The sequence below is a fragment of the Sus scrofa genome, chromosome 1 (genome assembly GCF_054392235.1).
Source record: "Sus scrofa isolate SSC_HxYL_T2T_F1_AM1 chromosome 1, Sscrofa_HxYL_maternal_Yorkshire_Landrace_v2.0, whole genome shotgun sequence".
Taxonomy (NCBI): domain Eukaryota; kingdom Metazoa; phylum Chordata; class Mammalia; order Artiodactyla; family Suidae; genus Sus; species Sus scrofa.
The window spans coordinates 101,686,997-101,704,114 of NC_139383.1; the positions used below are offsets into that span (position 1 = coordinate 101,686,997).

Sequence of the window (17,118 nt, forward strand, 5' to 3'; positions counted from 1 at the left end):
AGAGGGGGCACCCTGAAGAGACTCAGAATGAGAAAGCACAGGACACTGACCCAGAGAACTGATGTACTTATCCAAGGAATGATTTCAGTGAGCCCAGACCCTGCATCATCCCTTACATGGAAAAGCTCTAAATTCCTTAACTTGATTTATGAAGTTCTCCTTTATTAATAGTAATCTTGGTGTTCTGACTTCCTGATGTTTTGTTGCAAAACCTCCCATATATCCTGGCTCCTACCCTTCTCTCTTCAGAACAAGTTTCTCTGCATTAGCTGAGATGTACTCTCATAGGCTTGAGTTCTCAGAATACCCACAAAATAAAACATAACTCCCAAATGTTAGGTTGTACACTTTTTTTTTTTATTTGAACTAGTCCCCCTTTTTGAAGAGACTCTCTTTTCTCTATTGTATATTCTTGCCTCCTTGGAGAACACCATATACAACCTCATAACCATGTTCTCCCCAGTGCCATTCTGGGGCATTAAAGCATGGCCAGATGATGGAAGAAAGAGTTCAGGTTAACCACTGACTTAGGGAATGTGATTTTGTGAGAAGTAACCATGAGTTGGAGTGTTGGAGACAGAGAGGCTTGGATGAACAGAGATGTAATGACTTGGAATTTCCTGGTATTCTCCAGATAGTGAGAAGCACATTGCAAGTATATCCCACTCTCTGAAGGTTCAACTCAGTCATTTTGATTTTATGAAGGTCTATGTTAGGGCAATTTTTCACTTATGAGAAAGAAATCTGGAGGGGACATTTTCTTTTGCACACACACACACACACACACACACAATAAAACAGTTACCATACTAGTGCTGGTCTTTTGCAAAAGTGAAGTGGTGCAGCTTGAATGTTCAAAGAGAGTAAAATAACTATAGTGATGAAATATATTGCTACATGTGAGAAAGTCCACATCGAATGGATGCTATTTCCTTAAAGTTCAAAAAGATTTACTTATGACTGCAGACGTCTTTGCTGTTTATAGGCTTAAACATAACACAGATAATCATATTTCATTAGAAAGAAAGTAGTTTTGAGTTTTAAAGACTTGGATTAGATACTTATGGTTAAAACTTTGAAAGAAAGCTGCATTCTAGTGTCAAATTTCCTAGCATAATTTATGGAGGAAGCATAGGTGATGTGAAAGGCAAGTAATTCAGTAAAACATGTTAGACTTTAATTTACTTTCTTGCATTTGTAATACTAGCAATGAAACTACAGGTTTTTATAGGGTAAATCAAGTGATGTGATTATGCTTGATAGTCAATACAGTGTTAATTTAATGTAAATATGTGTATCAGACATACAGAGCAATAGCTTTATATCTTACTCATATGTCTTTCATGTTCAAATTTGATAAAACATGCTTGATCTTGTTTCAAATGACTCAAGTCATGGTATGGAAAATGAAAACTTCTTTTATATTCAAAGCTGTGAGACATAAGATACTTTAGTATATAGAGCAAATTTAGAGTAATTTCAAATTTTCTGGCTTATGTTTTATGCCAAGTATACAAATGGATTATGAGTTATTCTTTTATGAGTGACTCTCTTTTTGATTTTGGTAATATCACATTAGAAAAAATCTCCTATGATTCCTTCTTGCAACTGTCCCCTTCCTAGGTACCTACTAAGAATATCCATCGCCTCTTTGCTTTAATGCAAGCTTGGCAAAAATGGAAGAAGTTCTGAGACCAAGGTGCTCTGGAAAAGCCAATTCCATCCAAGTAACACAAGTAAAGAATTTAGTAAAGTCATGAAAGACTCTGAAGTAAAACATACTCTATATTCATAAAACTAGGGTTATATAGGGTTTTTCCCGTTGTCAATTCTGAAGCTATGAACATGAATATTACAGGCTTGCTAAAAATGTTAAATGTTATCAAAATGCCTAATAAAGGCCTAGAAACATTTAAATAATTCACAAATATTAGAATTGGCCTTTTTTTCCTATCAATGATCTACATGATTTCTTAGTTTTCTTTTAGAATTTACAACTACCTGTGAATATAAATTATCAATTTCTAAGCCTCAGGCACAACCAAAGTTACTCTCCTCTTCAACAGACGCTTCATGGCATTTTTCACCTCCATGTTTCTCACTGTATAAATAATAGGATTTAACATGAGAGTGAAGGTTTCATAGAACAAACTCACCAACTTGTCCACAGTATAAGTGGCCACAAGATGTATGTAGGTGAATATACAAGGGATGAAAAAGAGTACCAATACTGTAAAGTGGGAGCGACAGGTAGAGAGGGCTTTGCATCTTCCTTCAGAGCCATGGGATTTCAGGGAGCTCAGAATGACCATGTAGGAGATGAGGAGCATGAAAAAGATGAGTAAGCACATGCCCCCACTGTTAGCAGATACCATCATTCCACACCAGTATGTGTCACTGCAGACAATTTCCAACTGTGAGAAGAATTCACACCTGAAGTGGTCAATGACTTTGGGACCAAAGAAGGGCAATTCAAGCACAAAGAGAATCTACACAGTGCTACGGAGTATGCCCCCAATCCAGGCCACCACCACTAGGAACAGGCACAGCCCATGTGGCATGATGGTCACTAGGGTGGAGGCTTGCAGATGGCCACATAGCAGTCATCAGCCATGGCAATGAGGACAGTGTTTTCTGATCCTCCCAGGAAGTGTTCCTAAAAAAGCTGAGTCAGGCAGCCCCTCCAGGAGATGGTTGTCCCCTGATACAGCAGGTCAATAGTAATTTTTGGGGTAGTGCCAGAGGAGAAGGAGGCACCTATGACAGCCAAGTAAGTGAGAAAGAAGTACATGGGAGCTGAAAGTGTGGGGCTTAGGGAAATGATAATGACAATGAACAGATTTTTGAGCAAGTTAACCAGGAAAATGGACAAAAAGATAATGAAGAATATTTTCCACAAGTGTGGATTCTGTGTGAATCCCAAGAGAACAAATTCAGTCACATTGTTGGGAGATGTGGGGACATCCATTCACCAAAGGAACACCTTCCTGAGACCCGAATTATCTACAAAGGAATGAAGAATGATACCTTTTAGTCAGAAAATAATTGTAGTCTCAATTTTTGAGAAGTAAAATAGCCATTGTCAGTCAGGAGCATATATTTGACAGTCTTGTCCCAGTCCTTATTTCAGTTTTTTCTTACATTCTCCATGATGATTTATGTATCTTCAGACACTTAGAACCTTTCACCTGTGAAACATCTATAGGGAAACACTGGATGTGTAATTTACTGAGGAAACACTGTGCTATCTTTGAGAGATCTGGGTTTTCCTCTTGGTTCCAACTACAAGTGACTTTTTAAGTCATCTCAGTGTCTATGATTCTGGGACCTCCTCTGTGTTTGAGAGCTTACACATTGTGATTCTCAGACATATCTTGTGAGCTGAGAGGTCCCTTATACAGGTAAGAGTTATTCTCTCCTCCATGAGAATTGACAACTGAACCCTCAACTCGAAAATGTGGAAAGAAAGACACTGTCAGTAAATATCTGCCATAAACAGCCAGTTTAGGGAGATGTATATGTAGTCGGCAACACCCCCCCTGGTACCTACTTAAAAACATATGCTCTATTCAATTGTTTCTTCACTTACCATAGTGCCTGGAATAATGTCTACAGAGTCTGAAACCTGTTAGCTGTTATCTAAATGATTATGAATTGCCATTCTCCATGGTGAGAATATGCATGCTTCTCCAGACCCTAAACCAGGGAGGAATTCAAGTGTTTTCACCCCCATACTCTGTTTAGCATTATTCTCTTCATTAAGAAAAACAGACATAAATATTTGAAAAGAAGCAGCATTCTAGCTTTTTTTGACACATTTTAAAGGGTAACTGTGAAAATATTAATTGCCTCTAGGTAAGAGCTTGTTACTAGGTCATTTTTTTCAAGATAGTATTATATTTAGTAATCAATATGTTTATTTTTTTTAATTCTGTGCCACATACATCTTTACATAGTCATATTCAGTAAACTTACTGCTTCCATAGATTTGGATGAAAAGTTAAGAAATCTCTTGCATAGGTGTTCAATATGCAAGAATCTATCAAGCAATGGAAATCCTTATTTTCAAAGTTCTAAAAATAGAAATTAATGAAAATCAAAAAGAAATATTTTACTGGGTAAGATAGATAAGGAACTATGCATATATACATACATACATGTATACACAAACATATATAAAGCCTTTTACTGACTCTAAGTACCTACTTCCATGTTCACTCATTATAGAAATATTTAAAAGACTCTTACTATGTATGTGAATGTATGTTTGTCTAAATAAAGTCATGAAGATTCTCCCTGTTAAATGTATTTAATACCTGAAATTTCATCATGAAATAGCAGTGTCATCCCTCCATGATACAAATGAACTTCCCACTACTTTATATTTCTGCTACATGCATTCCCATGCCTACTTCTCCCATCTTTCCACAGTATCTTTCCTCCATCATTCCTGGTTACATGATACTGTGTTGCTAATAGATTGAGAAACTTGGGGGAATTGTGTCCAAATGAAATGTATGGAAATATGAATATAAAAAATGTATTCCTTGAGTTCCCATCATGGCGCAGTGGTTAATTAATCTGACTAGGAACCATGAGGTTACAGGTTTGATCCCTGGCCTCACTCAGTGGGTTAAGGATCTGGCATTGCCCTGAACTGTGGTGAAGGTCCCAGAGGAGGCTCATATCCAGATTGCTGTGGCTTTGACATAGGCTGGCGGCTACAGCTCCAATTAGACCCCTACCCTGGGAACTTCTATATGCTTAGGTGTGGCCCTAGAAAAGACCAAAAAAAATGTATTCATGCCAAAAGCATGTATTTCTCCTTTCAAAGATAATTGTGTAAATAACTTTTTTTTTTAATTTTCAAAGAGGAAAACTTGTACACACATGGAAACAAAGTCCAGCAACTTCATTGCATTACTTTTTTTCTGACTTTGTCTTCTGCAAAGGTTCAGAGAAAAGTGTAGTGTTTAAAATTATAATTAGATATAATTACTGAAAGTGATTTAGAAAAATTGTGAAGAAATAAATTTTGCTGCTTCTTTTTTTCTTTGGCTTCACAATACTCTTTCTAGAAATAAACCCTAAAGTAAATTATTTCTAAAGGATAAAAATCATTATTTACGTATATGTTAATATAATTTTTAAGAGCTGTGGAAAACTTAGAGATGAAATGGGATATTCAACATTAGAGAAATAGATTATTAAAATATGGTGTATCTTTTTGTTTAATGTGTACTTTTTAACAAAAGAGTTTTTTAAAAAGATTCATGACATCATAGGTACATTTTTAAATTGTACTGTAAAGTGGAAAAAATTTTGGACACAAATTTGAATTGTATAATTATTCCACATATTTTAATTCCAACTAATTTTATTCTTCTTCTAATTTAAATACATATGACTGCAGAAAATCAACTATTTTTACTTCTCAATTCATAGTCATGTACTTGAGTCTTTCTTTCTTCATGCTAAATAGATAAGGGATTTAAAGCTCAGATTGGTGAGCATGACAAGTGATTTTATAAATTTGTAAGATGCATTTAAACCCAAGAGTCTATGACTATAGTATTTCCTTGGAAAAAAAAAAATCTCACCTATGAATTTGTCTGACATGGCTCCATGGAAAGGGCCCCCAGCAGCTATTGGTTCACCAAGAAAGAACCTGTAAGAGTAAAAATTATAATGACCTTAAGTGTCTCTGTTGATTTGTAAATAGTACCTTTGCATAAGGTCTTTCTCTTGAGCTTTATATTGCTACCACATAGGCTCTTTGTTGGCAAATTCCATGGTTTCTTAACTGTGGCGAATTGGGCCTCAGGGCTATTTGATCATGCCAACAACCAAATTATTTCACATAACCAAAAAACAGAAGAATACTTTTTCTATTCATCTTTAATTTTGGATTCTACTTTAGGTCTACATGAGAACAAAATACTATGATGAGGGGAAAAATGTTGATTACATCTGAAATCCTGTATGTGATAAGAAATGAGCATAATATGAAGTCTGAATATTGATTATTATATAAATTAAACACTTAGCCAGGTAACTATCTGATTTTTCTATCATTATAATTTTTATTTATAGCCACCCATTGCCATATGGAAATTCCCAGGTCTGGAGTAGAATTGGTGTTTATGCCACAGCCACATCAATTATTATTATTATTATTATTATTGTTATTATTACAAGTGTAGTTGACTGATAACGTTTCACCAAGTTCTGCTGTACAACAAATTGGACCAATCACACACATTTTCCTGTGCTGTACAGTAGGATCCCAGTCCATCCTTTCCAAATTTAACAGTTTGCATCCCCCAAACACCCAAAATGCCCACCAATCCCACTCCCTCCCCTCCTCCCCCCATGCCATGAGGTTGAAGTCTGCTCTTATTGACCATGATATGTTTCCATTTTCTGTTTGTTTGTTTGTTATTTTTAGATATGATCATCTATTCCATACTTTAGATTTTACAAATAAGTGATATCATATGGTATTTGTCTTTTTCTTTCTGGCTTACATCATTTAGTATGAGAGTCTCTAGATCCATCCTTGGTGCTGCAAATGGCATTAGTTTGTCTTTTTCATGTCTGAGTAGTATTTCATTGTGTATATGTAATTAGTCCATTCATCTTTGATGGGCATTTAAGTTGTCTTGGCTATTGTGAATAGTGCTGCTATGAACATAAGGGTTCATGTCTCTTTTTCAATGAAGAAGGAATCTTAACCTCAAGAAAGAAGAAAAAGTTCAAATAAACAACCTAACCTTGTCCTTAAAACAATCAGACAAGGAAGAACAGACAAAGCCCAAAATTAGCAGAAGGAAAGAAATTATAAAGATCAGAGCAGAAATAAATGAAATAGAGATAAAAAATAAAGAACAATGCAATGAAAACTTGGTTCTTTGAAAAGATCAACAAAATGGGTCAACCTCTAGCCAGACTCAACAAGAAAAAAAAACAAATCCATAAAATTAGAAATGAAAAAGGAGAAATTACAACTGACTCCACAGAAATACAAAGGATCATAAGAGACTATAAGCAAATATATGACAATAAAATGGCCAACAATAAATGGACAGATTCTTTCAAAGGTACAACCTACCAATACTGAGCCAGTTTTATGCATTTCAATGGTTAGAGAAACAGTCTCAAAATAACAAAGCACTCAAGAGCAGAGCTTACATCATATTAATCCATTCCAAAAGCCTTTCCTCTTATAAGGACACACCCTAAACTGTTTGCCAGGAATGAGAGGTGTATTGTGGTCTCAGAACTCTTCCAATTTTATTTATAATTGAAGTAAAATCAAATAGAAAAATATTTATGGCAATAAACACATTAGCTTAGGCAGAATCACAGAACTTGGAAATAACATCCAATTTACCAAAGTAAATGACCTGTAGAAATAGGGAAAATTGTTTAAGATTTAAAAAGATCAAATTGTGTAAAATAAAATTCGTGTCTTCTCATCCTAAGGTTATTCTTCTTCATCATGTTTTCATAACTACCATGAGCTTATAAATATTGCCATATCCATGGTCCACTGATTTCTTCAAAATAGCATATTGTAGCCATGAAATGGGAGCAGGATCTTTCTGTCAAAGAGCAAACAATAAACATCTATGACATATACACATTTGTATTTATTTTTATTTGAGAAACAGGCATCATTTATGAAAAGTGCCACAATTAATTCACAACAAAATCTTTTAAGTTAGGTATTTGTTTAGCTGAGAAATCCTTTCTCTGATCAACTGTGGAGTAGTGATTCCTGTTTTTTTTATTTTTTTATTATTTTTTATTTTCCCACTGTACAGCAAGGGGGTCAGGACATCCTTACATGTATACATTACAATTACATTTTTCTCCCACCCTTTGAGGAAATGGCAAGAGATATTTAAAGTGTTTTGTTTTTTAAATATACATATCCCTTATACCTCATCTTAGTTTCCAAAGAGGATTCCAGATTCAAAGAACTGAGCAGAATGCCAAATATCTTAGAGTGAAATTATTTTACAGATGCATTTTATTGTGTGCTTTTGAAAAGTAACCACACTTAATTGCTAGTAATAACTGTTAATCTAAAAAATTATCACTTCCTCTGGCATATATATCAAAAATATTTCATACGAATTTATAATAAAATAATCAAATACAAGCACCAGAGGAGGTAGAGGAAGAGTATTTTGGCTCAATCTGACTTACAGGTACAGGTCCTATAATCTAATTAATCTTTCTTTTTTACCCCATTCATTTCTGTAAATTAAGAAAACAAAATTTTAATTTTATAATGTTGTTGTACCTTTTTCAGAATACTTCATAATTTAAACAGCAGTTTAAATAGTGTGCCATTAAATTTTATATTCACTGACAACTCTTGCCAACAGAATAAAAACCCCAATAAACATTGGATAGCTGTATCAATTATGGGTCAAGAGAGTACTGGCAAGTATCTTCTTTCTACTTCATAACCCACAGCATCCTAGATACCGGTAGGTCTTACAGCTTTCTGAGAACCCATTGATTTTATATGTGGGCACAGTATATAAATTCATAATTAGAACAAATTTCTTATGTTTGTTTTTGCTTTTAAAGGCTCCACCTGTGGCATATGGAAGTTCCCAGGCAAGGGGTCAAATTGGAGCTGCAGCTGCCAGCCTATACCAGAGCCAAGGCAGGATCTGACCCAGGTCTGTGACCTACACACATATCCTTCATTGCAAGGCTGAATACTTAACCCACTGAGAAAAGACAGGGATAGAACCCACAAACTCATGGATCCTAGTCCAGTTCATAACCTGCTGACCCAAAATGGGAACTTTGCAAAAGAAAAATTTTCAATTACTACAAAATAAGCGAGGTACTGAGGATATGGTCTTTTCTCTAACAGCATTGGCACTATTGAAAGAGAATCAAGTTGGTTTTAGAAGAATAGATATCTTAACACTAGCTCTGACTCTAATAGTAGGTGGGTTATTTAACTCTTTGAACTGCATGTTGTTCATGTGTGGAATGGGAATAATCGTGATACCTTTTGCGTGCTTTTAGTGTCAAGTGAGAGGCATGGGAAGAAATTTGGAGTCATAAAATATGAAAATATAAAGATCATGTTGGAAATAAAATTTTCTTTTAGTGTCATCTATTGTCTGCATTGCATTCCTATTTAATAACACCTTAGTTGCATTTTGACCTCAGTATTTTTACTGTGTAAGGAACAGGGTTTTTCATGGGAGTAAGAATAATAGTGAATACCGCTATGGCTTTATCCATGAGAATGTAACTACTCATCACAGATGCATAAAAATACAGACACAAAGAACAAGGCAAAATTGTGATGAGAGAGCTACAGGTAGACGGGACTTTTACATCCCTGCAGAGTCCTCAAGGCACACAGGATACAAAATTGATCACAGGGATTATCCCAACATTGCAACAACCAAGAGACCATCAAGGAGTCTGTGTAGGCAAGTGTATCAAGGGTAAAATGTAAGCCATGATGTCTGTACCACAGCACTGAAGCCAGAATGTGACAAGGATCTGTTCAGTCAAGTGAAGAAAACCCACTTCCATGTGTCATTGTTCATGATGGTCACACCATGCAGAGGTCAACAGATGCCCACACAGTGGTTACAGGCCATAACCACAAGGAGAACCATCTACTGAAATCATCATCTTTCAGTAGATGTCTCTTAATGTCTCTGGCCATTATAGACAAAACCAGTTTTGTAGGTAGTTGTAAATTCATTATGCATTCCTTATTGAACAATTTTAAGAGTGTTACATTGTATTTTGCTTTAGACAGGTGAATGAGCAATATTGCCTGCCATATCAGTTAACAAAGGATGTGACAACCATCAAGCATTACATTACAGATACCTGGACAGTGAGCTTTAAGGGAACTCAAGATGGAAACAATGCCCACCACTGCAGCCAGCCCCAATGGTACACACTGAGGAGACACAGGATGAGAGAACCCAGCATACTGGCCCCAGAGAACTGAGGTGCAAACCCAAGGAATGACCACAATGTGCTCTAATGTGGCATTTTCCCCATACACAGAAAAGGCATTAATTCCTTAACTTGAGATATTGAGTTTTCTTTTCTTTTTTTTTAAATTAAGATTAGATGCTTGGGAGTTCCTATTGTGGTGCAGCAGAAATGAATCCAACTAGTAACCATGAGGTAGTGGGTTTGATCCCTGGCCTTGCTCAGTGGGTTAAGGATCTTGCATTGCTGTGAGCTGTGGTGTAGGGATCAGATGTGCCCTGGATCCTGCACTGCTGTGGTTGTTGCATAGGACAGTAGTTACAGCTCTGATTAGAACCCCAGCTCCATATGCCATGGGTGCGACCCTAAAAAGTAAATAATAATAATAATTATTATTATTATTCCTACTAATGACTGAGTTTGATCAGTCTATTCAGGTTCTCATGGATAGGAAACTGTCCATTTTAGATCTTACTATCCTATTTTACTGGTAGGAAACTCATAATTAAAGAGATAAAATATAACAAATAGCAGATGCTCGATCTGGAAATTTAACCACAAACGGCTGGCTTTAACATCCATGTCCTTCCCACTCACTCTACAGGGAAAGAAGTGAAAAGTATTTGAGAAAGAACATCAGAGCAGGGGTGTCCTTTCTACAATCCCCATCCACCAATAGAGGCTAAAATCTTCTGATTTCCTTGCTCATGTTTGATGTCTCTTGATGAAGGACACAACAAATGATGTAGAAACAAAAGATAACAGACAAATTACAGGTAAAAATCAGCTACAACCACATCAGTAAGGAAGAGAAACAATATGTTGAATATAGGTGGGGTCTTGAGGTTTTATTAACTACTTTCTAATGCTTTGTAAAATGTGACCCAACCTGGATAGGAATTTTGAAATTGCTAAAGATATAAACCCTTCCTAAATTAATCTTCCTAACTCAAAACATATTGGAACATATAAACACTATTGTGACTAGCTTTGCTTATTATAAATTTAATTTGACACCATGAATATGTAAGAACAGACCTAATTCTGAAAAAGAAGAGGAATGGGGAAAGGTTAGACTTGTTGGATTTTAAAATGTACTATAGATTATTTATAATTACATCTTGCATTAAATTGTTCATGACTGAAGAGAATAGTGAAATAAAATAGAATCCTGAATTGCATTCAGATAGAAATGGAACTTTAAAATACAATAAAGTTAGAATTTCAAATCCGTGGTGGAAGGTAATTATACAACCACAAAAAAAAGTTGATTCAGAGAACAAAACACAATTTATATTTAACTCCTTAGATACCAAAATAAGTACCTGATAGATCAAAAATTTCATATAAAATGTAAAATCACAAAAGTGCTAATAATTATTAACTTCTAAAAAGATGTGGAAAAATTTTGGTAGGGGGAAATGAGCAAAATCTTTTAAGGATGATACAAAAACCAAATAAAATACTCATAAACTGACTAGATAAATAAGAAAAACTATATATCCAAAAATATTCCATATCAGAGAAGAAAGTCAAAATCATGTCACAACACAGAAAATTAGGTACATAGATAATAACTTTTTAAAGATTATTTTCTTAGTACGCAGTTACTCATAAAAATCAGTATGGAAAAAGACTAGAAATCAAAGAAAATAGGTTAAAAAACATTAATACATGATTCAAAGATACATACATATAACTTTAAAATGGGAAAGATGGCTTAAATCAATGATGTTTTCAGAATTTCAATTAAAGTATCTAAATGGATTACAATTTTGTTAATGAGTTATATTGCCATAAACAAAAAATCTTCATCCTTCACTGATTGTTGAGAATGTGGACAAGCAGATACTCTCACGGACTGAGAGCAGAAATGTAGGTACAACCTCATGAATCACATTTTGGCAATAAATATGAATACCATTATTTAAAATACATATTTTCTGTGACCCCAAAACACTATTTCTAGTAACTAATATTTCTAGGAACACATAATCCAGAAAGTATATATTTATTGCATAATTATATGTGATAGTAAAAAACTGGAAATGACATGAAAAGTACTGGATACATTTATTCAGGAATATTATAAGCAAATATTGCATATTATAAGAATAATCGAGAATGTTAGATCCATATACACTGGTATGGAAAGATCCACAAGACGTTGTATAGTAAAACACAAATGTTTATGTGCAGACATATATACACATACCCATACATAAATATGCTTATATTTAAAAGGATTAATATTTGAAGAATCTTTAGACACAGACTTTTGTTACTACTCTGGGAAAGAACACTGGGAAGCACTAAAAAGGGATGGAAAAGAGGTTTGGTTTGGTTTTTTTGGTTTGGTTGCATTTTATTTTACAGGATGTTTTACCAAGCTTTCAAGCAGCAAATCATCCCAACTTTGTATGAACACATCCTGTGAATCTCAATTCAGTTTGTAACTTGCCTTTTTGCTTTCTTTCAAATGTGTTTGTTGAACAGAGGTTCTTAATATGGTCAAATTTATCATTCTGTTCTTCTTACCTTGTTTTGAAATATTGTGAAAGAAGAATTTTCACTCACAATAGAAATTGAATACAGAGACTATTACATATATATTATATATATTTATACATAATCAATATAATTAAATATACTTATATATAGAACTAAATATTTTCACCAGTAAAACAAAAAGAATGGACAAAAATGGCAAGAATATAACTAAAAATTAAAGGGTCTCAGAAAAAAGTTAAAGATAAGTGCATAAATTGATTAAAAATCATTGACACCATAAAAATTTTATTATAGCACCTCCCACCTTACATGTATCACAATTTTCTAGGGGATGTGATAAACAAGGCACTACATATAGAGGTAATATTATACCAGAGAAACAGTAATAACCCAAACATATAGTTAATTCTTCATTATAATAAATGTTTTAAAGGAAAGAAATAGGTGAGTCAGTTTTAAGAGAATTTTAGTTTTCAAGGAGATGAGCCCAAAAGTCATATGATCCTCCTCATGTTTCTTCTACAGAGTTTCTTCATAGCATTAGTTAACTCAGAATTTCTTAGACCATATATTAATGGGTTCAGCATGGGGGTTATGATTGTATAAAACACACTCAATGATTTGTCAATGGAGAAGGTCTTGGCAGGTCTTGCATACATGAAAATACAGGGAACAAAGAAGAAGACAACCACAGTGATGTGGGAACCACAGGTCTGGAGGGCTTTCTGCCTCCCATCCTGACTTAGGTTCTTTAGAGAGTGCAAGATTACTCCATAGGAGATGAGTAAGAGCAGAAACACGATACTGCAGATCAGTCCTCCATTAACCACCACTAAGATACCAATGACAGAGGTGTCAGTGCAGACAAGTTTCAATAAAGGGTACATGTCACAGATAAAGTGATCAATGACATTGGGGCCACAGAATGGGAGCCCATAAATAGTGCCAAGTTGAATGACTGAGTGGAGAAAACCCCCAACCCAAGACAACATCAAGAGTACAATACACACCCACTGCCTCATGATAACCAAATAATGCAAGGGTTTACAAATGGCCACATAGCGGTCATAGGCCATTACCAACAAAAGGAAGACCTCTGATCCACCAAAAAAGTGCTCTATAAAAAGCTGGATCATACAGGATTGGAACGTTATGGTATTTTTCCCAATGAACAAACTTGAAATCAGTTTGGGAGAAATAGATGAGGAATAAATGACATCCATAAATGATAAGCTAGCAAGAAAAAAGTACATTGGTGAGCCCAGAGTCTTACTGAAAGTGACAGTCACAACAATGAGCGTGTTCCCCACCACAGTCAACATGTAGAAGAGCAAAAACATAACAGATAGGAACTTCTGTTCATTTGGATTCTGTGTGAGGCTCAGGAGGACAAAGTAAGTCACATTGTTCCTTGGTTCCATTTATTTTTATACATACTGATTTCAGATATTAGAAATAGTTTGCCTGAAAATCAAGGAAAAGATGTTTGAAAGTCTTATAAGCTTAATATTTTCCTTATTGATTCAATTTTTTAAATTCCCATGGAGGATCTATGTGTATCAACCTGCCATAGAAATTGGAATTACCATTTTAAAAGTAATAACTTGCATCTACCAACCCCAAACTTCCCATCTATCCCACTTCTCCCCGCTCCCCCTTTGCAACCACAGGTCTGTTCTCTATGTTTATGAGTCTGTTTCTCTTTAGAATGTATAAGCAATCAGCAATTACCATATAGCAGAGAGAACTATACCCAGTTTCTTGGGATAGACCATGATGGATGATAATATGAGAAAAAGAAACTTTCTCTCTCTATATATATGACTGGGCACATATGCTGTAGAGCAGATATTGACAGAACACTGTAAATCAACTATACTCTAATAAAAAATTGTGATTACATTTTGAATAATATTATGTATATTTCCATATCTCAGTGACATGATATATAATGATGGGATTATAAAATTTAAGGCCAATTTAATAAATACCATTATAAACATATTCATTTTGTGCTAAGAAATATTTGAATCAAGCTGGGAGTAGGAAGTGCTTCTCAGAGGAAGCAATGCTTTAGCTGAGTTTAAAGGAGAAGGGAGAAAACAAAAAAGGATAGGAAGAGAATAACATGAAAAGTTGCACCTTGTACAAAGTCATAAAAATGTGATACTGAGGATTCATTTAAGACAATTTACATACTCAAAAGTCAGTAAAACAAATGTGAAGTAAGGTTATAGATATAAGGTCCACTATATAGTTGCTAGGACTGCTTATTTAGAACAATAATTGTTCTTTCTTCTGGTTTCCAATAAGTTGTTCTTCTTTCCTTTTGAGGCCTCCACCTTAACATCATATTTCTAGCAGCATTCTGTTCATGATGTTCGTATCTACGTTCTCTTAGATGATAAGTGCTTTCTCTTCAACCATCCATGCACCCTTCTGGGCCAGCACCAATATCCCTTTTCATTGCTCATATTTCTACAAATGGCCTCTTCAAAGCAACCTATGATCTTTTCCATCATACATTCCAAAACTTTTTAAGCAGATGCTGAAATCCAAATGTCACCTCCGTATTTTCTGATATTTATTACAGCAGCACTCCACTTCTCAGACTCAAATTTCTTTTTTAGCTAACTAGAACTTCTATAGCAAAATAATACGAGCTGGGTGGATTAAGCCATAGAATTTTATCACCACATCATTGTGGATGATAGAAATTCAAAATCAAGGTGTTGACAGGGTTGGGTGCTCCTAAAGCCTGTAGGGAAATTAGCTGTTCCATATCTCCTTCCTTGGCTTAAAGATGAACAGATCTGAGTTTTCATGATGTTCTCCATGTGAGCATGCCTTTATGCAAATTCCCCTTTTAATGAGAAAACCCATCATGTTGGATTAAGGTTCACCCAAGTGATTTTATTTTAACTCAATTACCTTCGTAAAGAACCTTTCTCCAAATAAGGTCATATTATAAAGTTTTGGGGATTAGGAACTGACACATACATTTTAAGAGGACACAATAGAACCATAGTTGTATAAGCTGACTCTCATATAACCCATAGCAATTGTTGTCCCAATAGTCTAACACTACTCCAAAACTCCTTCTTAGTTAGTGTCTTTACTTAGATCCTCTTCTTTTTCATTAACTATAAATGCTAAATCACTCTAAAATTGTATGTTTCCATAGACTTGGAGAACAGACTTGTGGCTGCCCGGGGGGAGAGGGAGGGAGTGAGAGGGATCAGGAGCGTGGGGTTAACGGATCCAAAATAATGCTCTTGGAATGGATTTACAATGAGATTCTGCTGTGTAGCATTGAGAACTATGTTTAGATACTTACACTGCAGCACAACAATGGGAGGAAAATTTTGTAGCATGTATGTATAACGTGGTCCCCATGTTGTACAGCAGAAAATAAATGAATAAATAAATAAATAAATAAATAAATAAATAAATAAATAAATATATGTTTTCAGTCTCTATCTCTCCCTTAATTTTCAAACATGTATATGCAACTATCTAACTGACATCTTGAAATAAATATCGATTAAATATTTATAAAACTATTTACTTTTCTGCAATAAACTTATTCCTTCCTAGGCATTCCCTAATTAAATGGTACCATCTTGCATGTTATTATTCAGAATTTATATCTGACAATATCTTTCACTCCTTTGTTTTTCTTGCATTATCTATGGAAAGTTATAACCAGTCCCAATGACTCCCTTTAAAATATATTGCAAGTTTGATCATTAACACACCACCCATTCCTTCCTTTATCTATTCTAGTAGTCTCCTGCATGTTCTCTCCATTTTTGTTCTGGCCCTCACAAATTATTCTCATGAAGCAGCCCAAGTAATCTTTTCATTCTTTATTTTTATTTTTTGGCTGCACCTGCAGCATGTGAAAGTTCCCAGGTCAGGCATTAAACTCCTGCTACAGCAGCATCCTGAGCTGCTGTTAACGAACTGCACCAAAAGGGAACTCCTAATTTTATTTAAATTGTATTCAAATCATATTATTCCCCTGTTGAAAACTTCTACAGCTGATTTCTATAACACTCACTAAAATCTAATTCCTTGGTATACATTTGGCTAAGAGACCCCAGACGGCTTGGGAGCTGGCCACCTCCCCAAACTCATATCCAATAATTCTCCATGTTCAGTCTGCTCAGGACTTTATGCTAGTCCTCAAATATGCAAAGTGCTTTTCCATTCCTTCAGTTCCATTAATTCTTTTGTAGATTCTAATTTCAGAGATAAGAAACATTTTACCTCTAAAAATGAGGGGAAATATGTAGAACAGTATAATGTAAATGTAATCTTTACTTGTTTATTCATTTGACACATGTTTATTAAGTACTTAACATTGGATCACACCTTTCAGATAACATAGTCTCCCAGCTATCACAGAAGGTCTACTAATTCATTAAGGGTCAGGGTCTATACCTAGAGTCATATCATCAGAGACCAGAAATGATGGAGGAATCACCTTTTCATCACTCTCCTGCTTTTGCAGATATGTACACCTCTTGTGGTTATAAGATGGCTGCTGAATTCACTGAATTTTTTTAACTTCTACATGATGAATACCATACGTCATGACCAGCCACT

The 17,118-nt window shown here is 34.9% G+C and overlaps 1 protein-coding gene across 1 annotated transcript; it reads right to left on the minus strand.

Moving 5' to 3' along the window:
• Positions 1–13,001: 13,001 nt before the first annotated feature.
• On the minus strand, positions 13,002–13,928 carry LOC106504857 (olfactory receptor 4A47-like). Its single transcript, XM_013979305.2, has one exon. The coding sequence runs from the start codon at positions 13,926–13,928 to the stop codon at positions 13,002–13,004; it is 927 nt and encodes a 308-aa protein (XP_013834759.2).
• Between the last annotated feature and the right edge of the window lie 3,190 nt (positions 13,929–17,118).